General features: G+C 46.5%; 1 protein-coding gene and 1 pseudogene across 1 annotated transcript in view; both read left to right on the plus strand.

Annotated features, from left to right (window-relative positions):
• The window catches only part of LOC136661490 (kin of IRRE-like protein 3), a 94,839-nt gene that overhangs the window by 61,307 nt on the left and 10,954 nt on the right, over window positions 1-22,578 (plus strand). The window contains exons 3-8 of the mRNA XM_066638772.1: window positions 10,502-10,599; window positions 10,732-10,868; window positions 11,635-11,762; window positions 12,212-12,332; window positions 12,437-12,537; window positions 13,965-14,163. Of these exons, the coding sequence (XP_066494869.1) occupies window positions 10,502-10,599; window positions 10,732-10,868; window positions 11,635-11,762; window positions 12,212-12,332; window positions 12,437-12,537; window positions 13,965-14,163 (784 nt within the window). The remainder of the gene's footprint in view (window positions 1-10,501; window positions 10,600-10,731; window positions 10,869-11,634; window positions 11,763-12,211; window positions 12,333-12,436; window positions 12,538-13,964; window positions 14,164-22,578) is intronic.
• LOC136661959 (5S ribosomal RNA) lies at window positions 12,669-12,785 on the plus strand (annotated as a pseudogene).

Consider the following 22,578-nt stretch of genomic DNA (forward strand, 5'->3'; position numbering starts at 1 on the left):
AGCCATTTCTGAAATGGTGAACATTCTTGTTCATCTCCAGGATAAGAGTGAGGTGGTGGAGGTGAGTGGCCACCTGCGTGACTTACATTAGCAGGAGAGAGGAATCACCTCCAAGAGCAGGGACCAAGACTCTTGTTGCCGGGGGTGACCTGCCATTGACTGTTCTGGGAAATTCTCCCATGTTGTAGCTCAACTCTTGCTTGCTGTGCCCGTGGGGGAAGGATGATGCTAAGGATAGGCAGGGCAGGCCCAAGACCTCCTAAGGCAGCATGCCAAATATTGTCCCCCTTTAACTGATGATGTGCCAGTCTCTGTTCCTCCCCTTCCCCATGTTCTTGTTCAACTCTCTCCTGCCCTCCAGCTTTCTCTTCCTCTGCTCTTCTCTATCCCTTCTTCCCTTTCCAATGCAGGGAGTGGGAGGAGGAGGAGGAGGAGCAGTGGAGGTAGGCAGGCAGGCAGAGATGGGCAGCCCCACCAATCTGCGTTAGCTGGCCTCATGAATGGGCTGGCCCTGCTCAAGGGTTTCTTGTACATGTTGGCTTCGCAAGACTGACCACCGTCTTCGGCTTCATTCCCCCTGCAGGTCCTGTCTTGACTAATTTGCTTCCCTCTCTGCAGTGGCGTCACCAGGGTTTGTGTCACCCGGTGCGGGACGCCAGCGCATCACCCCTGTGATGGATCTCCCCCCATGCGACAGGGGGGGGCAATGCTTTGAGTGGCATTGTACCATCACCCCACCCCCGCTGTTTTTTTTATAACTTTTGATGGAAAAGAGCTAGTTTAAGGTTTGTTTCATTGAAGTTACATGAACTTCATACATGAAATTATGCTTTGATTGATATATAACATGATTGTATTATTTGGAAATACAAAGATTTTAAAAATTTGGGTGAGTAGTGGTATCACTCCCCGTGCACGTCACGCAGTGTGGCCCGCACCCATCTAGCAATGCCATTGCCATTGTTATATCTTGGCTTTCTGACATCAGAAAATATACAGGTCCAGTCTTGTTATACACGGATTTGACTCAGCATGAATGGCCACTGCAAATGAGAAGGAATGTGCTGATCCCTGGAGAAGGGGGAAAATGCATGCCTTTAAAATCAGTTTAAAAATCTGAACAGTTCTTTAACAATAGCCTCCTTAATGAGAGGGGAGGCAGCTGGCTGACAATCCATCAGTCCTTCTCTCTCCAGGTGACCCCTCCCTTCCCCCTGAGCACATGAAAGAAAGGTGATCACTTTGCATTGGTGAAGGGAGGGGCGGAGTGAATTGGAGGACTGATTGATGGATTGTCTTCTTAATGATCTTACATCACAAAGATCAGCAAGGCTGTTTTTAAATCACCTGAGCCAAAAAACTTTTTTTAATTTTTTTTTAAAAATTGATTTGCTATAGTACGTTTTTTTGCCATCCACTTAAGTGCTTGGAATGGAACTCACGCGAATAATGAGGCTTCACCTGTAGATCTAGCGCATGTTTTCCAGCTCAAAGCTGACATGAAACAAACCTGTTTCCAGTCCACTCAAAGTATCTGAGAAATAACCAGTTTCCACTGTATTACTCTTTTCTTGCAAGCTAGCTAGCTGAATGCTTGAATATTTTAGTTTTCCTATGTATGTACATTTGTACTCCGACCTTTCTCTAAGGATCACACAATGGTAGACGGAGATCTAGACATTTGCCCAGCATGCTTCAGTTCTAAATAGCTCTTTGATTAACCTCTCCAGGCCTTGTGTCTTGCTGGCACATCAGGGAGAAGGCGCCCCAACTCGGGGTGATAGGGTCCTGCTGCAAACGTAGACATAGGGTACCTTAGAGCCTGATGCTATGCGGCCGCTGTGCTGATTGCTCAGGGCTGAGTGCGCTTTGTCTGCTGATTCCAATGTGCCATCATGTTGGAGAGGTTAACTGTGTGTGTGTGTGGGGGGTGAGATGGTTGGCCACCTTCAGTCTCGAAAGACTATGGTATAAGCTTACAGCAGGCGGTATTCCCAGGCGGTCTCCCATCCAAATACTAACCAGGCCTGAGCCTGCTTAGCTTCCGAGATCAGACAAGATCGGGCATGTGCAGGGTAACAGACCTCTGAAAGACTTACCCGCATGGCATGACTCCTGTGCAGGGCTATACCAGCTACTTCATGGGACTCCTATGAGCTACACAAGCTACGTTGCCAGCTTTGGAGCCACTGGGGGCATGTACAGCTCAGAAAGGGATTTTGGGATCTAACTTTATCTATCCCACCTTGCTTCCCTCCCCCCTTTTTCAACCTCTCTGCTGGTGAGGTTGTGGCCAGGGACTTTCTTCAACCTGTTGGTGGTGGGGCATGGCTTTCTGGTGTACTGCTGTGCTTGTGTGAGTGCAGCACCTGTCAGGCTTCTGCACTGGTGGGGCTGCCTGTGTGCTGGTGTGTGTGACAGTATGCTGGTGTTTCCCCTGGCTAGGATTGTTTCCTGAGGTTTCCATAAGAAGCCTTCCATAGGAGAAAAATTCTTTTCCAGTGCAAAGGACGCCTTAGGACAAAGTTCTCCAAACTTTTTGGCCAGAGGGCCACATCAAATATCTGGCACGGTATTGAGGGCCGGGAAAAAAATTTAAATGTAACATTTATATAAATAAATCAGAGATGGAACTTAGATGAGTGAATAAATAATGAATGGGGTCATTCATTCAACCTCTCCGGCCCTTCAGACCAGAAGCCACCCTCCAGACGCAACCAGAGCACTGTTCCAGTCATGTTCCGCCAAGTGGGCCAGAGGCTTTCAGGGAACAAGAGGCTGGTCGTGTGCCAGATAGAGGCTCTCCATGGGCCACATATGGCCCCCGGGCCAGGGTTTGGAGGCCCCTGCCTTAGGATATGAACTTTTTTGACTCCATGTGCTGCAGGAAGCAATGGCCTATCTCAGAGTGCTGGTCCCAAGAGTGAGGAGGTACGTGAAATCCCAAAGCCACGACCTTCACTTCGTGCTCTACCATGTTGCCAAACATTTGGTAAGTCTCTGTTGCTGCCTTCCCAGGGTACCACTTTAAATCCCACCTGTTCGTCAAGAATAGAGTAGAACTACTTACAAAGCTTTATCTTACTGAGCTTTATCTCAATAAAACTCATACAGGTATAATATCATTAGCTGAGGATTTTTCACCTTCAATTTTATTTCAGTGTGATGAGAATGGTCCTTTAAATTAAAGGAAAAACATCCTTTAACAATAGCCTCACTTACCATTGTAATCTCTCTCCAAGGGCTTAGAGAGGCTTCACTCCCAGGCAAGCAACCCCTGCTTTCCCCCTGGAGCACTGAAAAGAATACAAAGGGAAGTGATTATTGCCTCCCTCTTTGCATTCTTTCCCTGTGCTTCAGGTGAAGGGAAGTGTCACTGCCTAGGAGTGAGGCCTTTCTAAGCACCTGGAGAGAGAGAGAGAGAGAGAGAGAGAGAGAGAGAGAGAGAGGGATTGTCTGCTTTCTGCTTCTGCTCTCCCTCACAATGTTAAGTGAAGCTGTTTTTAAACCACTGAGAAAAGGGACATTGTTTTTTAAATGGATTTCATTTAGCATGATTTTTGGCATCCGCAGGGGTTGTCAGAACGGAACCCTCATGGATGCCAAGACTCAACCTGTATAAATTTTCTCATATACCATGGGGAATTTCCACAACACACTATAAGGTAGTATGATGTTTGTTGTCCCATAGTCCTCTAGTGAAATTCATAGATGAGCATGGATTTGAACCCAGGTCTGCTTAGTCTACATCCAACTTCATGGGTTTCACTAGTTTATTTGTGATAGAAGGGTGGTAGGATCAGTACAGAGTGTTCCCTTTGCACAAACATGCCTGATGCCAGTTCTCATTGTTATTTTCTGCAAGACCAAGACCTACAGCCCAGATCTCATTAGGGGTGCTGCCCTGAGCTGTGTGTTCCATCCTTGTGTGAAGGAGGCAGCAATATTCAAGGTGGCAGCTTGCTTTGTGGGTAAGTCAAGGAGCATCCCTCACTTCAGTGCTGAACATCAGCCTCCACCCGTTTCTCTAATCCAATAATCAGTGTGACTGTTTCAAAGACACCCCCTCTTTTTCACCTGGCAGATCCTCCCAAACTGCAGAGCACCCCTGAAAACCATCCTAATTGTTGGAGACTATTTTTGCTTGTTTGTATTTTGGCAAAAGTGTATTTTGGCTTAAAAAACATTAGGTCAGCATTTGGCTGTGCGAGAACTTGTGATATCTGGGTGACTGAACAGAGAAGTCCCTTTGATTCAACAGGTCTCTTGGTGCAGAAACTAGAACCCAGTGCCAGGAACAGGGGACCACTGGCTTCTCTACAAGAATAGTTTATACAAGTGGTTCCCAAACTGTGGGTCAGGACCCACTGCTTGGTTGTGACCTGATGTTTGGTGGGTTTTATGTAGGAACATAAAACGGGTCATTTCCCCTTAAGGGGAGTGACCTAGTAATGGATGCCCCGGCAGTGCCACAGTAAACCAAAAGTCACTCCAATCTTCAGATCGGAGTGAAATGAAGCTTGGGGGAGACCCGCAGAGCGAGCTGCAGGCCTCTCGGACCCTCTCCAAGGCTGGCAGACCCCCTCAGGTACGCAAGCCTCTGGGTGCCTGCGGCACCACTACCACTGCGGCGCCACTGGGGCACATCCCCTCTCTCAGTCCCTGCCACTTACAAGCAGTTCTTGGACTCCCAGCGAGTTTGAGAACCGCTGAGCTATTTCCTCAAGCACTGAGGCTATTCAAAAATCAGATACTGTAGTTACATATTACCCTACAAAGAGCCCAACTGCTGCAGTTTGCAAGCACGTGTAAATATAGGGAGACAAATGTTTCAGGGTCTTTTTCTGGTTATTATCCCTTATAAATAAATAGATTTTTCTTTCTAGACCTCTTTTTTTAAAGTCTGGTAAACCTAAGTGGGTCCTGAAAGAGTATCGTTTAAAAAAGTGGGTCCTAATGCTTAAAAGATGCCCCTTGTTTATTGCCTCTCGGTACAGTACATGTGCCCCACAGGGAGAACACTGGTCTCAGCTCACAACCTCCTAAGGCAGTGACTCTCAAACTACTAGCACCAGGACCTCCTTTTTAGAATGAGAATCTATCAGGACCCACCGGAAATGATGTTCTGAAGTGACATCATCAAGCAGGAAAATCTTTCTTTCTTTCTTTATTTTAATAAATGCAAATACAAACAAATTAAAAAGAATAAAGATATTACAAGTTGTGTGGCAAGTGTGGAGATCTCAAACTACATTTTTTTGTTCTACTACTACAAATCATACAAAAAAGTTAGTCATCACATCTTAAATAATCTACACTTATTTAAAATGTACATTTTCAAAAGAAAAAGAAAAATGAGAAAAACATAAAAGTTAAATCCCCTATCTACTCATCAAAGCCATAGATTATTTGACCCATTCTCCCTTCAATGCGCAGGAAGTCCATGAATGGCTTCCAATTGTCCATAAAAGTTTTTACTGGCTTATCTTTAAGAAGTATTGTAAGTTTATCCATTTCTGTCAAATTTAATACCTTTAGCCAGTGTTCTTCCACTACAGGTATCTCTGGAACTTTCCAGTATTTGGCATACGATATTCTTGCAGCAGTTGTCATCTATAAAAACATAGTTTCATAGTCTTTCTGAATTGAATCATCCAATATTCCCAACAAAATAGTGTCTTGTTTCATCTGTAAATTTACCTTAAATGTCAACTGCATTTGCTGGTCTATCAAAGTCCAATATATTTTTGCTTTTGTACAAGTCCACCACATATGGTAGAACATTCCTTCTTGTCTTGTACACTTCCAACATCTATTTGGTATATTAATACATTTTTGCCAGTTTACCTGGAGTCAGACACCATCTATACATCATTTTATAAAAGTTCTCTAAGATTTGCATTCAATAAGCAGGAAACGTTTTCACAGTCATAGGCTGCAATCCTACCCGTGCTTATCCAGGAGTAAGTCCCATTTACTGTGTTACATTCTAGCCTGTAAAAAGTACAAGTTTGTCACATTTCCCCAAATGGTAGCATCAAGTCTAATATAGTAAAAACAAAATATTGAAATGATATGGGGAGCCACCTGAAATTGGCTCTCGGTTCACCTAGTGGGTCCTGACCCACAGTTTGAGAAACACTGACCTAGGGAGATCTCTGGCAGTCCTAGGTGCTGTCTTGACAGTCCAAGAATCAACATTCCGTCCATTGTCGATGGCAACACCATGAAGGAAGTCCCAAAAGGCATCCCCTGAGCACTGAAGCTGTCCTTCAAGATGGGTCTCTCCAGAGGTCTCATGGCACTTTACAACCACTTCAGAGCACTCCCTCATAAGCTAATACTGATTCAGGTTGGTTTTCCAAGAGTAACTTCCTATTTATTCCACTGTCTCTCTAGGACACCTGGCTCATATTAATGGGAGCTTCCTAAGAGCAGAAGATTTTCCTGCCTACTTCATGTGTAAGTGAGGAGTGCAGCTTTGCCCTTTCATAAACTCCCTATATTTTTTAAGGATTTTGTGGTCCAAGTTCATCCAGGAGGGAGCAGGTTCATCACTGGTCTCTGATAATCTCATTACATGACTGTTTTAACTTCCAGAAGAAAAGGAACCCACTAGATTTTGGGGCTCTCTGTTCACCAGGGAGGGAAGGTCCCTAAGATAGCCTCCTTCTGACTCAGCTCCCTAGGTGGCAGAGAAAGCTATCATTTTTTCCCAGTTAATACCAAACGGACCAATAGGAAGAATAGAGTGGACAGCAAGAGATCAAGGGCCGTCACTAACTGCTAGGCTTTGAGTCCTTTTAACCCTTCTCTTTCATCACAATTTACATTCAAATCCACATTTTTTAGGGGGAGGGGAACAAAAACAGTGCACAATTATTGTGTACCTTGGTATCTGTTGATTTTGTTTTGCTTTTCTATTGACCTTATGTCGGGGGGGGGGGGGTTGTTTAAACTTCATGATTTATTTATTGTATTTTGATATATTTTTAAGTTCATTGTAATTTGTTTTTTTCTGGAATTTTAATTTGTGATTGTGACCCACCCTGGACTTCCTGTTGTTCTGGAGAAGGGCAGGATAGAAATCTATTGAAAAAATAAATAAAAATTACGTGAAGCTGTCTTTTTCTGCCCACTCATAAGGCACAGTTAGATAGAGAGGTCAAAAAGCAGAGAGGGCAGTGGTGGCTTGGGATGGACTGAGGAAGTTGGAAAGAAAAGGGGATTTCCCGTGCATGGAGATAGGCACAAACAAATAAGAGAACAAAACAGACTTTGTAGTTAAAAGAAGAAAAAGGTCCAGCAGGCATCTCTGATTGATTGGCCTTCTCTCTCACCCATTCAGGTCTTGAAAGCAGGGATGTCAATGAGGAAGGCAAAGTGGTTGGTGCTGCCACCAAGGCCATTTTACAGCGGGTCTTCATCAAGCACAGCAAAAAAGGCATCCAGGGCTTTATGTGCCACTGTGCCAGGCTGTGTTTGCCAACTGGAAAGCACCCACCAGAATACTACAAGGAAGATCTGGTGAGTACAATATGTGCTTTGAATTCGCAATCAGTCAAATACCTGCAGAATCATGACCATGGCTGATGTGGAAGTAGAAACCAGATTTAGGCCCTGGAATTCAGCAGTGTCGGAATGAGTGTTCTGGTGTCACTAGGTGCTTTCTGTCTGTCACAGAAGGGAGCATATCACATATTAGCATAATACTTCATTAGCTCCTAAAGTCTTGACTGGAATTCAGACTCCTGAGACTCTAAATAAAAAATGCCCATCTAAACACCTGGCAGAGTGTGAAAATTGACATATTAATTAATTAAAAAATACAATTTTCAGATGAGCCCTGAAGCTAAATACTCTCTTAACAAAAGACAGAAGAAAAGAGGGAAGACCCTTTGATTCAGCAGCACAAGGAAGATTTTGACACAAATGATTTCGTGCAAGGAATGGTTGGCCTTGGTCTCCTCTGCTCACCCTTTTCCTTCTTCTCTTTATTTCTTTGCCTCTCTTTTGCACTGTCTCTCTGTCTGCCTCTGCCAAATTCCCTCCTGTTTCCCTTATTCTTTGCAAGATCATCCGCTCCCTAGTCTGATCATGTAAGAGGGTCACCTTGGGCAGTCATTCTCTGAACACCTTGGGTGCCATCTGTGCTGAGGTGGGGTGGGCTACTTCTGCTGAGAGGATCTCTTTGGCTGTGGTGCCCTACCTGTCAAATGCTCTCCCAATGGAAGCTCATCTGGTTTCTACCTTGTCTGATTGGGTACCAGGCAATAACCATTTTTATTTTGCAAGGTGCTTAACTGGGTTAGAATAGATGGTTTTAGTGCTGCCACTTTATCTGCTGTTTTTATCTTTGTGTTGCCTCACTGTTAGGAGGTAATTTGTTTTCTTATTAAATTTACTTTTAAACATTTCTATCCTGCCTTCCTTGCCTCTAAAAAGCAAACCAACAAAGAAAAAAATGAATTAAAAAGCAAAACAATATAGACAGTGTCGGTTGCCATTACTGAGTTAGGTGATCAGTGGCCGTGCACTGAGCAGGGGTTTGAAATAAGAGCCCAATCCTAAACCCTCCGAGCAATGGCACTGGGTGTCACCAATGTACTATAAGGCACATCTACATCACCCAGTGAAGAATGTCCATGAGCCCTGGGCCTCAGCACCAAGTAGAGATGCCAGGGGTGTTGGCAACCTACAGTCTCGAAAGGCTATGGTATTGCGCTCTGAATGGTGGTTCTGGAACAGCGTCTAGTGTGGCTGAAAAGGATGATTCGGGAGAGACAATCCCTTCCACACCGGGAGCAAGTGCAGTCTGTCCCTGGTCTGTCTCCCTGGCTGTGGGCCTTCCTTCTTTGCCTCTTTGCCTCAGTCTGTTGGCCAAGTGTCTCTTCAAACTGGGAAAGGCCATGATGCACAGCCTGCCTCCAAGCGGGCCGCTCAGAGGCCAGGGTTTCCCACTTGTTGAGGTCCACTCCTAAGGCCTTCAGATTCCTCTTGCAGATATCCTTGTATCGCAGCTGTGGTCTACCTGTAGGGCGCTTTCCCTGCAGGAGTTCTCCATAGAGGAGATCCTTTGGGATCCGGCCATCATCCATTCTCACGACATGACCGAGCCAATGCAGGCATCTCTCAGGACTGTGTTGTTTGGAACTTTGTCCTGCCAGGTGATGCCGAGGGTGCGCCGGAGTCAGCGCATGTGGAAAGCGTTCAGCTGCCTCTCCTGTTGTGAGCGAAGAGTGCACCCAAAGGTAAGTCACGACCCCAGGTGGTGGTGCAGGTTTTTGGGGAGGGGGAAGGCATTCCGGGGCGGGGTGCAGGAGTGACAGGCCCAGGGAGGGGTGGGACTGGTGAAGATTCTTTCCTCCATGTCAGGCTGCAAAGTGGCGGTTCAGCCAGCGCAGACTTGAGTAGCCCCATTGCGGGGCCTGTGCCCTGGCTTGCCCCTGCTCTTCAAGTTCCCTTCCAACTCTAACAGCATATGCTTCTTCCATTCTTCAAATGAATAAAATCATTCCTCATCTTTCCAGGAGCTCCCTGCTGGATCTGAATTGGATCCCTGCAAATGACACACGGAAGCTGACACCTGTGCCCAGCGGCAGTCTTCCGTCCCTTCTCTCCCTCCTGTAGTTCACCAGGTGAGCCGGCAGATTTTTCAAAGCACACTTGGAGCTTGATTGGCTCTTCTTGTTTCACAGACTGCTAAGCAGCACTGCTGCCACCTTTTTCTCTGGCTGTGCTCCTGGGCTTGTCTTAGGAGCACAAAGATCTCCCATTTCCTTTCTGATGGTCAGAGCAGAGCCCTTGACGAAGGCTGGGAAGGTCCGTGGATGTTCAGAAGCAAGAGTTGGCTAAACCCCTAAAAGAGACAAAGGGCACAATCCTAACCGTGCCTTGGGCCACAAGTTTATTGCGCCGGCCCGAGAGGGTCGCTAACGTGCCAGAAGCCACAAGGAGATGCGCCAACACATGGAGGCTGAATCCAGCCTCTGTGGCGGCTTCCCTGCTGAGTCTTGCGATGGCCTGGGTGGGCCGATGCAAGAGTGAAAGGTAGGCGTGGGGGAGGCAGGGGGCGTCAGGGAGGAGGCAGGACAGAGGCATTCCTGGGTGGGGTGTGGGTGAGCAGTGGACAGCCCCGGGGGTGGGTGGGGGTGGGCGGGCAGAGAGAGATAGTTGGGCTGGGATCCGGCAGTTATGCCAGATCCCAACCCCTGTTCCCAGGGAGAACGCAGCAGTTTGAAGCCACTGCGCTCTCCTTGGATTTGTGCCACCTCCAGAGGTGGTACAAATTCAAGGAGACCCATACTGGCCAGCAGCTGTTACCCAGGGGTAAAGCGAGAGACAAGTGCAAGGATGGAAGAGTGGAGGCAAATGTAGGGGTAGGAGCTAATAAATAGGCCAGGCCTGAGTAGATCTGGGATGGGATGGGCACATTGGTGTGGGTTCCGTCCCCCTTCTTGAGTTTTCAGCCTCTCTGCTCCTCTTTCTTGCAGATCCCCCTGTCGTCATGCTGTCGGTGCAGCCGCAAACGGTCGCCAAGGGTGGCAAAGTGAGCTTTCTCTGCACGGCCACCTCCAACCCGGAGCTGACAGGCGACAGGTAAAAAGGCCAACAGACTCCAACCTCCCAGAGATCACACAGCAATAGTGATGTTGCTGCGATGCCCTCTACTGGCAGCTTTGGGGATTGCAATGAGCCGGGCTCGTCTGATGCCAGTGCATGCCTTCGCAGGTGGGCCAAAGGAGGTGTGCCCATTCTGGAGGCCAACGGGGACAGCGATGAGGCGATAGTCAATCAATCGTTTTTCATGGAGCCCGTGTCGTGCGAGGGCTCGAATGCCGTCGGCAGCACACTGGTGGATGTGCATTGTAAGTGAAGGAGGCAGGTTGGGTCTGTGTATCCTGGGATAGGTGGGAACACTTTGGAAGAGGAGGATGGACAAGGAGATGACGAGGGTGACCTTGGTGCCAGATTGGTGCCAGATACTGAGTGTGGGCAGGTCAGATGTGGGGCTCCCCCCACCAGGATCTTCTCTCCTGTAACCCCACTTGCCGTTCCAGCAGGTAGACCTCAAAGGCCTCCCACCTGCGACCATCATAGTGGTAAAAATTAGGCATTTGTGCCATATTTTTGACACATTCACAGCTGGGTTTGCACCCAATTAGAGCGAGGTGACTAATATATCCATTACCTTTGCATCAATTTGCATATGAGTAAAAATAACCATTTCTGAAGCAAGAAAGCATGCTTAATTTGTTTTTTTATATTATGCACACGGATCAAGACCCTTAATTGACTATAAAGCTCCCCCCAATTAATTTTATAAGTACTTGTATGAAGCAGCACAGGCAGATGTGTATCTACATACAAATTTTTTGAAAACAAACTATTTAATACATGCATAAACACACGTTCATTCACACTATTGAAGATAACAGTGTATAAAACTGCAGATTTTAAGAAGAATGTTAAATGAACTGCTTGTCAACCAAAAAGCCATTCACAAAGAAGGCAAGCGCTGTCTTTAAAAGAAAAAAAAGAAAATCCACTCCTGGGACCTTCTGCATGGAAAGCAGGTCTCTACTACTGAGCGATGGGCCCCCCTAACCCCTGTTTTCCTCTTTTTTCCTGCAGTTGGAGCCCACCTTATCTCCCAGCCCAAGCCCCTGACTGTAGGTGTTGGTTCTGATGCCTCTTTCACCTGTACCTGGGCGGGGAGTCCACCTCTCACCCTAGCCTGGACCAAGAAGGGATCTAGTGTGGTCAGTGACTTAAACCAGGAGTTCAGGTTCTCAAGTTGTGTGTAATTTACCAAACACAAATCTGGGAACACCAACCTCTGCCCCCTCCTGTTGTCTCGTAGCACAGTGGGCCAGGTGGAAGACCATGGTGGTAGTAAGAGAGAGATAGAACCTTTGCTTTATTCTGACTGTCTGCCAAGATCAACGGGGGGCACCCCTTTCTGCCTTCCTCCCCACCTGAACTGAGCCTGGTGAACACACAGGACACAGTTTTGGTTGTGGCACCAGGAGACCCACCCACTTTGAATCCTCAGAAAAATTGTGAAGCCCTTCTGTCCAAACAGGCCTTCAGTTTAGGATGTTCTGTTCCCTGGTTAGATAACTGAGGCCGTGTATCCTTTTTTTGGCTGGAAAAAGAGCACTGATCCCTTCATTTCAGTAAATAAATCTGAATTCACTTGTACCCACAGGTGTTGAGCAATGGAAACACGCTACACCTCCAGGCTGTGACGCAGGAAGATGCCGGCATGTACGTCTGCAAAGCCATCGTGCCACGCATTGGAGTGGCTGAGAAGGCACTAGCTGTGAATGGTGAGGGGTCTTGGAACCAGGTCATGCACAGCAACCTATTGCAGTGAGCCTGGCGGAAATCTGACCAGACCTGATTGCATCCGTCATTTTTGTCTTTTCCTCAGGGCCGCCCATTATCGGCGCGGAACCAAGCCTGCAGACTGCAGTGGGGGCCAAGGCACGGCTGGAGTGTTTGGTGGGGAGCGTCCCACCCCCCGACAGGATTGTAAGTGCTTGACTCGCCTTTGCCCTCCACCCTCATGCCTTAACCAGACCTGAATGTACCAGATGGTCCTCCTTATCCATGGAGTTGTGATCCATGGAGTTGTCTCAACATGGATTGCAAGCCCACACTGGAGCAGCAACTGTTGCCCTGCACATGCCTGATCTCATCTGATCTCGGAAGCTAAGCAGGGTCAGGCCTGGTTAGTACTTGGACGGGAGACCGCTTGGGAATACCGGGTGCTGTAGGCTTCTACCATAGTCTTTCGAGACTGAAGGTTGCCAACCACTGGAGGACCTCAGAGGACCTCCCAGGCATGACTGGAAGTCATGTCTAGGAGGTCTTCTGAGTTCAGCCGGAGCCTTTGGAGAGGCACTTCCAGGTTTTCACAAAATGTCTTTCTGAAGACTCTGGCTGACCTTCTGAGGTGCGAGGAGGTAGCCTGCAGTGTCCCTGCACCTCATAAAGCCTCCTGGAGACCTTCTGGAGTCCTGAAGGCACCCCTGGTTTTCAACCAAAGCTGGAAGTGCTTTTCAAAGACCTTCTGAGGCCTGGGCAGGCTGTGTACAACCTCCCCTCACCTCAGAAGGCCAGCCCCAGTCTTTGGAAAGGCAGTAGGATATGTCATATGCAAAAGAAACCAGATATTATTTGTGAAGTTGGATGAAAAGGTGGAATGCATGTGTGCCAAAGTAGTTAGAATGTACAGATATTGAACCCATGATTTTAAACCCACACTGCTTAGTTCAGGGTTCTTAACCCTTTTACTATTACAGACCCCCCACCCCCCATAGATTGCCCAGTGTGTCCCCATACCTTCTTCACTAGTCTGTAGGAATCAGCATCATCACCAGTCCTATTAGGTACCACTATTTTGTCAGCAGCGGGGTTCTACTTTACATATGGATAGCAAGGATCAGAATGCCTCAATCTGCATTGACAATGGTGATACTTAATAATCTGATCCATATAAATAATGGTAATAGTTAATCATCTAATCTAACAACAATTTTTTTAAATTGTTCAGAGATTGAGAGCACAATCCTAACCAGGTCTACTCAGAAGTAAGTCCTATTTTGTTCAATGGGGCTTACTCTCAGGAAAGTGTGGTTAGGATTGCAGCCTGAGTCCCATACCTCCCTCATTGGGTTCTGGTACCTCCAAAGGGTATGGATAACCCTGGTTAAGAATCCCTAGTTTAGATTTTCCCACAAAACCTTGGAAGGTTCTGAATGGCCAATCGTCCCCATAGCGTCTAGAGTCGATCCTTGGGCTTGGTACCCATCGGGCACGAGGCTAACCAGGTGTACTCAGAAGTAAGTCCTATTTTGTTCACTGGGGCTTACTCTCAGGAAAGTGTGGTTAGCATTGCAGCCATCATCTTCTACCTGTCCAGGCTTCTGATTTGCCCTCCTGTCTCTTTGCAACAGGCCTGGTCGTGGGGTGAATGGGTGCTGGATGCTGGCTCGCTAGATCGGTTCACGGTGGACACCATGGTGACCGACCAAGGGGTGCTGTCTGCTTTGCTGATCGACCCAACGCATGACAGCGACTTCACCTTGGCCTACAACTGTACCGCATGGAATCGCTTTGGCGCACGTTCCGCTACTGTCAGCTTGTGCCGCCAAGGTAAGATTCCCCATCCCCCTCTACTAATTTCACCAGGAACAAGCTTCATGGTGAACTCACTGGGGCCCCGCCAGATCTCCTGTTTTCAAAGCAGAGAGATCCAAGTGCAGAGCCCAGCAGAGCAGTGAAACTCACCTTAGCAAGCCACTGTCTCTCTGTACAGCATACTTTGGCAGGGATTGTTGGGAGAAGAAAAGGGGATAATCTCCAGCTTGAGACTGAGGTCCTGGAGGGGGAGGGCAGAATACTGATGTGACACAACGTGACCTTGACTTTCATCCCCCCTTGGGCAGTGGTTCCCAAACCTTTCCAACTAGCAGTTCCCTTGACCTACTGGGCCATTGGCCACAGCTCCCCATTAGGGCTACAATCCTATAGTGTATAGGGTGGCAGATTTTCACCAGGATTCTGCATCTCCCCTGGCTGGATTCCATGGCTTCCCAGGGAGCCTCAGTTTGGGAATCACTGCACTTGACGTTCATGACTTTGCTCTTTCAGCTGTGTTCAGCCTGGGCTGATGCAAGCCTCTGGGGTGGGCGGGAAGGAAGGTGGGGAGGGAGGCATTCCTGGGTGGGGGGAGGGCGGGCGGTGGGCAGGTGGGGAGCGGGAGGCGGGGCTGGGATCCAGCGCTTATGCTGGATCCCAACCCCTGTTCCCGGGGAGCTTGGAGCAGCTCCAAGCCACTCCGCTGTCCTTGGACTTGTGCCACCTCAGGAGGTGGCACAAGTCCAAGGAGACCCATAGGGGAAAAGTCACCTTACCCGGAGGTAAGGGGAAAAGTTTCCTCTTGCCTCTGGCTGGGCCGCCTTGGGCCCCTGTCCTGTGCTGGATACAACGCAAGCCTCTTGGCTTGCCTGTTCCAGCGCAGGGTAGGATTGCAACCAAAAAAGTTATGTTTTTTTGCTGGCCAAAATAAATTTTCAAGCTAAGTCTGTGCTTTGACACCCGTCCATTTTTGACTTGCATTCGTGCTCTGGTCCCCAATCAGAAGAAAGCACAAGGTATCATTTAAGATGGCATGAAATCAAATGCCAGTAATTAAAGGCATGAATTCTCCCCGCAGAGGTCTTGTCCGTCCTGATCATGGGGGGCTTAGCTGCCTCCGGGGTTGCTGCTCTCCTGCTCCTGGTGGTTGTCATCTCTTTCTGCTACCGACGGAAGCGCTGTGGGAAAGGTGAGGTGTCATTCTCAGAAGCTAAGCAGGGTCAGGCCTGGTGAATCCTTGGATGGGAGACCGCTTGGGAATACTGGGTGCTGCAGGCTTCTACCATAGTCTTTCGAGACTGAAGGTTGCCAACCAACCGTTCTCAGCCCTCCCAGGAATTACGTGGGGCCTTGTGCCCCTGAGCTGCAGCCCACGTCACCAATCCTTGAGTGACCTTTAGGGAGAAAGTTGGGGTACAAAATCAAATGATCTGTTTGCTGCCAGCCTATAGTTAAGGCTGCATTGTCAGAATGCTGGATAGAGGCAGGGTTATTCCCTCTTCCTCTGAGCTCCTCTGGTCTGTGGACTTGGTTAGGCCCACTGAATATCCCCACCTGGTCTTCAAAGCCTCTCCCCCTCCTTTTCCATTGGCCTGACATCTCCCTGCTACGGACGGCGGCTCCAGACGCAACCATTTGAGCTGTTTTCCTGGGGTCCCGCAGACACTTGCCCCTGCACAGTTTCTTGGGAAAACCAGTGGGTGGAATGGTGCCACCAGTGGAGCTTGCGAACAGCAGATATATGGGCCTGCTCTTCTCCCAGCTAGCTGCCCAAGGGGATACGGATCCACCCATGCCTCCGTTGAATAATGCTACCCAATCTACGTAGGGATGGATCAGAGAAGGGCTTCAGTGCATCTTGCCACTTCCTGGTGTTTTCACATGCCCATCCCAGAGCTCTCCAAGATCTGGAATGTGCGCAGATGTCATTGTTTAAATCCCCTGGAGTGAAATCCTGTAGAAGACCAAGTTTTCAGCTCACACCTCTGTCTGTCCATAAATCCTGCAGCCAAGCGGGGGGCGCAGCTCTCCAAAGCAGATATCCTTGTGCAGATCACCACGAGCGAGAGCAGCCCAAGCCGGCCGAGTGAGACAGAGGGTGATGGCAAGGAGCCCATGGTGACGGGGAGCCAAGAACTGAAGGTGAGCTCAACTGGGAGTGTGGGAGACTCACAGTAGATCCACCCAAACTGAGGCTCTAAGTCAGTGTGGTCCAGCAAAGATGTGTACAGTAATGTACACTTTGAACCCCCAGAGATGTGTGGCCTTACTGGGTGATGCCAAAAGGTCCTTCTCTTTCCACAAGTGCCAACCAGATGAATCGACATGCTCAAAAGCAGGGTGTGATGGTGACATTTATTCATTGATTTAAGACATGTATACCCTGCCTTCCCAGTGTTTTTAGAACACGAACATCATCCCTGGCATCTTTTCCTCAGCAGGTGGTACCTGCTGGCATCCTGCCTTCGAAACAGAAAAGTTCTGTTCTCCACTAATAGTTAGGATAGCAGATTTGTGGACAGTGGGTCTAATGCTCTCTTAATGCTGTCTAACCTAGTGCCCACCACACCTGATGGCAAAGAGGCCTACCTGTGAACTTCTCCATAATTGGTCCATTCTTTTCATTCTTTCCTAAAGCAGCTATGGGAGGTGAACCTGGGGTTCCCTTGTTGTAGTCCAATGCTCTAACCATTGCACCACACTGTGAATCGGCCCTCCAAATAATTTGGTGGTACCTTAACCTTGCTTCATTGGCATTTCTGTCTTTGTCCTCCCCAGGATCCCACCAATGGCTACTACAAGGTCAGCACCCATGAGGAGCAATGTTTAGGAAGCAGCTTCTCTGAGTACACGCCAACCACCCGACCTTTGTTTGGGGCATCTTCTCTCTACCCTTCCGCTGGGCCGGTCCAGCCCAAGTTGTATGAGTATGCCCACCGGTACACCCTGGGTACACCAGGCTCTCGTGCAGCCTATGACCCACACGAGCGACTTTTCCCTCAGGAAAGCATGTACAGCGGGACGGCCTACCTCACAGCCCCCTACAGCCGGGCTTTCACCAGCTACGTCAAGCCCAGCAGCTACGAGAAGGCCGAGAGCGGGTATGAGCAGTCGGACCAGGCCAGTAAGACCTCGGGCTGCTCCCGCTTCTCTTATACCTCCCTGTCCCAGCAGTCCGACTATGGGCGCCCTGCCCACCAACGCATGCAGACCCACGTATGACTCGTGCCTGACCCCTGCCAACCTCCGGTCGTCTTCAGAAGGGAGAGAACAGGGAGCGGACACTTCATGTGGCTAATGGACTCCAAAACAGCCAGATAGACTCGGTGCCGAAGACCTGGGCTGAGACATGCCATTCTCATCCTCCGGGGAAGATGGCTGCCAGGCTAGCTTAGCAACGCAGAGTTGCTGTCAAGATGGCCAACAGCCTGCTTGTAAGTCATCTTCATCTGTAGCCAGGTCCATCTCTCTTGGGGAGCGTGAGAGGAAACTGTTTTTAGCCACCTCCACGTCAGGACGTGAAAGTGGATTTTGGACAGCCAAAGGCACATCTCTGCTGAAACTGGAAACAAGTTTTCATGGCTTATTAAGAAGTCTTGGTCTAGGTCTGACTTTAAAATGGTGGACGTGGCTGCCAGGCCAAGAGCGCTAGTGGAAGCAGCCAGCAGCTCAGCACTTTCAAAATGGTGCTAGGACACGGAGTCGGCAATGGGACTACAGGACTCTCTCGCTCTTTGCTCACTGATAGACTTGCCCAGAAAGGAAAGACTCCAGACTCTGCTCCAGACGCATGATCTTGGGAAATCTCTAAGCATGGGTACTAGGCTTTCCTGATACCCACAAAACCCTCTCTTCCCCCTCCCCCCTGCATCCCATTTGTCTCACCACTGCTCCCTCTCCAATTTCCTGATACCCACAAACCCCTCTCTTGCCCCTTCCCCCTGCATCCCGTTTGTCTCTCCACTGCTCCCTCTCCAATTTCCTGATACCCACAATCCCCTCTCTTCCCCCTCCCCACTGCATCCCGTTTGTCAAAATTTATCAATCAATCAATCAAATCCTTTATTGCTTAACCATAGGTCATTACACTTGGAAAGAAAAATAAAATATATGAAATGTATATATACTTTAGTATAATAGTGCCATACAGTAAAACTCAGTTATTAACAAATGGAATAAAACACGATCTTATCTTTTTAGCCGCAAGGGCAAAATGTGCCACAGCAAAAGTAACTGCAAAAGTAAATAATTAGGGGAGGGCACCAGGATGAGGTCTCTTGTTATCTGGTGTGCTCCCTGGGGCATTTGGTGGGCCGCTGTGAGATACAGGAAGCTGGACTAGATGGGCCTATGGCCTGATCCAGTGGGGCTGTTCTTATGTTCTAACATTTGATTGTAAATCCTCAAGTAGATAATAAACTAATTGTTCAGGGGAATAACCACACAGGGATTTTATTATTGCTTCCAAAAAATGGCTTCTCGGATTCCCATATAAGGGGTAAAACAGTAAATAATGTAACACATCTTCAACTTGCCCACATCCATAAACACAAAGGCGCTTTGCTATCGGAATTTTTTTATATCTACCCTCTAAATATGCTGAAGGCATTTGTTGAAATCTCAGTTCAGTAAAAGCTCTTCTTAACTGTGGGTAAGTCAGGGTCTCAAAATAAATGGACATCATATGCTGGATGTTAATATGGGGATACCAGCTCGAATATCGAGATTCCCATAAAGAAACTTTGTCTTGGTAAGTTTCCCAGTCATAAATCCATTCCCTGAGCTCTTTAGGACTCAGGCACAGAAACTTGTCATACTCCAGGTTAAAATACTTTAACTTAAAAAAAACCTGATTGGCCCATCCTCCAATAAGCATCTGTTCGTTCCAGCATTCTTTTGCTAGAGCTGACTCTTCCATAGCATTGATCCTTCTCCAAATCGGAAGTAAGCAAGGTCCATTCTAATGGCTAAAGATGGCAGTCCTAGCTCTGCTCTAATATGAACCGCAGGAGTGCCTGGAGACAGTCCTAATATTTGTCTCAAAAATTTATTTTGTAAGACTTCTAACTTTCCCTTAACTGAGTCTCCCCACAACTCTGCCCCATATAACATATGAGGTAAGATCTTTGCTTCATAAACTTTAATCAGTGGGGGAATTAACTGTCCGCCTGTAGCATAAAAATTTTTTTTTTAACAAACCCATCTGTCTGGCACTGGAGATTAAAATCATCTCACTATGTTGTTTCCAGGTCAGACTCTTTGAAAATTGTATGCCAAGATATTTAAATGAATTTACCTGTTCTATAACATGCCCATCAAGCTTCCATTTATGATTGACAGAGCCCTTCCCAAAAATCATGATCTTACTTTTAGAGTAATTTATTTTTAAATGCTCTTCCTTGCAAAGTTGACCAAATCTATACAACATCCTCTTAAGTCCAATTTGATTCTGAGACATCATAACTAAATCATCTGCATACAGCAGAATAGAAATCTTCCTATCTCCTATAGAAGGAGGAAAAAAAGATAGAGAGGACATTTGTGGGATCAAATTATTTACATAAAAGTTAAATAAAAAAGGAGCTAATATACAGCCCTGTTTAACCCCCCTATTGACCTGGATCTTTTTGGTCAAATAACCTAAATTGCCTAATCGCACTTGAAGTGTATTTTGGCTGTGTAATATCTCAATAAGCCACAATAGGCGTTTATCTATATTGGTCATGGATAATTTGGTCCACAGCCTCTCTCTATCAATTAAATCAAAAGCTGATGTAAAATCCACAAAGGCCAAATAAAGAGATCTTTTAGCATGCTTGGTGTATTTACATATAATATGATGTAATATAAATGCTTGATCAATAGTACTCCTGCCTTTTCTAAATCCAGCCTGTTCATGATGAATAATAGCCTGGGTGTTATCCCACTCTATAAGTTTATTCAATAAAACTCTGGCATATAATTTCGCTGCCACATTGATTAAACTGATAGGCCTATAGTTTGAGGGTTCCTTAGGATCACCCTTTTTATATCTAGGTATCACTATGCTATTTAACCATTCGGAAGGCACTCTACCGGAGTGATTAATCCACGTGAAAAGATTGGCAAAAATAGGGGACCACCAATGCAGGTCCATCTTAAAGATCTCCGCTGGTATCATAGCATCACCTGGCGCCTTACCTGTCCCCATAATCTCAATCAATTGTACAGTTTCATTACATGAGACCGGAGGCCATTCAGAGCAGTTAGGTATATCTACTGATGGTAAGGGAAAGTCTATCTCACTCCCAAAGATATAACTAAAGTGAGAAATCCAGGTTACAGGTGAGATAGAATTTACAATTCCTCTGGTTTGTTGTAAGAAACCTCTATTAATTAAACTCCAGAATTGAATTTGATTTTTTTCTTTCGTTGCAGCTTCCAGGGCCTTCCAATTTGCTACATAAAAGCCTTTCTTTTTTATTTTGGAGAAGTCGTTTATACGCCTTGCGAGTAGTCAAATAACATTCCATAGCTTCTTTATTGGCAGCGACTTTTGCATATCTCAATGTTCTCGTTAACTGCTTTTTATGCATCATACATTCTTTATCATACCATGAATCATTGCCCTTCTTTGACTTCTTTTGAAAGGGAGCCGATACTATGGGTCTAAGAGCCATAATAATTTGCTGGTAAGTCCCACCTATATCAGAGTGGGACTGTATCACCTGCCTTCTTTTCTCTAGTAATTGTTCAGAGTACAACAAGGCTCTAGCACTTGTATCAATCTCCAATGACCATTTTAATCTTCTAACTCCTTGTTCCAAACCTTGCAATGTAGTATTCGTCAACACCCTTGTATGAATTGAATTACAGTTAAAGGACATCATAAGTGGAAGATGATCACTGTCCGCTCTATCTCCTATTGCCATACAGTTTATCCATCCAAACAGAACATTTGAACAAAAAATATAGTCTATTACACTTGCCCCTTTCTCCCTAAGGAATGTATAGTATCCTTTGGAGCTATCCAGATTGGAAGCATTTAAACAAATGAGCTGGAATTGGAATATTAACTTCATTAGAGAGCGACCATAATTATTGATCATTTTATCACAAGACACTCTAAATGGACAATGACTCACTTCTGACTCAATACCAAAAGCCAACTCCATTTTGAGACTGTCACCAATTCTGGCGTTGAAATCCCCACAGATCATAAAGGGGATATTAGGATATTCAACAGTTAATGTGTCAAGTAAACCCCCAAAAGGATCCCAAATGACAATTGCTGAGTTCACAATTCTCGGGGGAATATATACATTTATACAAATTTATACAAATCCAAGAACTCCTTCTGCATCCCTTAATCAGTATAACTTGCCAATAATTAGAAGACAAACAGGTGAGTTCTGTGCCTTCCAGGCCTGTGGTAGCTGCAATAAAAGGGCCAAACCTCCACTCCCTCTTCCTTGCAAAGAAACTTTGACCACAGGCATATGCCATACATTACAACCCTGCAAAAATGGCTTTCAGAACCTGTAAGCCATGTTTCTTGGAGACATATAATTTCAAAGGATAACAGATACTGAGTAAAATCTGGGTCAATTAACTTAATTTGCCAACCAGCAATGTTCCAGGATAAAAGATTAATGAGGCCTTCACCATTCTGGTCAATCCCTATCATAAAATGGGGCGCGCTGAACCGTTTGATAGTTTACCACATAGGGTTTGTACAAACAGGCTATTATCTGCAGGGTCACTATGCACATTCCTAATTGGAGAAGCGGATGTATCGACATTTAGAGTTTCATTTAAAAAAGACTTTTCATGAGTAGAACCTACTTTAGAAGAAACACAAAAATCATCCATTAGCCTTTGAATACACTTGGACTTATTCCCTTGTGTGGGAGAACGAGCACTCTGTGCCCTAGTAACCACCATCTTGAAAGTTGTAATTAAAGCACTTGTGTAAATAAAACTGAAACTGTAAAAACAGAACCGGCTTCTCTTGTTTGGAGAGCTGTTTTCCTTTCACTTCAAGTTAATTTTAAACATACAATTCTGCATTCCAGCAAAATCAGTTTTTATACGTAGCAATGTTGTTAAAAGCTACTAGCAACGGCTTTCCCTTCAAGATGGCTGCTGTAGCAAATCTTTATCTTGTTTGACAAATTAGGGCTGATAGTGTCTAATTAAATGCAATTGATGTGCATTCCAAAGAGCCGACTCTCTGCCAAAGTATAAAATATCTTTTCTTATCAAATCCTAGGACAGAAGGCACTAAAAACTTGAAAAATAACCTTGTGGAGACGGAGCTCTCCCAAAGGCAGCTACTTCCTCCAGCCACCTGGTCCCCCTACCAACCCGTTTGTCTCACCACTGCTCCCTCTTCAATTTCCTGATACCCACAAACCCCTCTCTTTCCCCTCCACTCTCTTCCCCCTACAC

The sequence above is a fragment of the Tiliqua scincoides genome, chromosome 10 (assembly GCF_035046505.1).
Source record: "Tiliqua scincoides isolate rTilSci1 chromosome 10, rTilSci1.hap2, whole genome shotgun sequence".
Lineage (NCBI taxonomy): Eukaryota > Metazoa > Chordata > Lepidosauria > Squamata > Scincidae > Tiliqua > Tiliqua scincoides.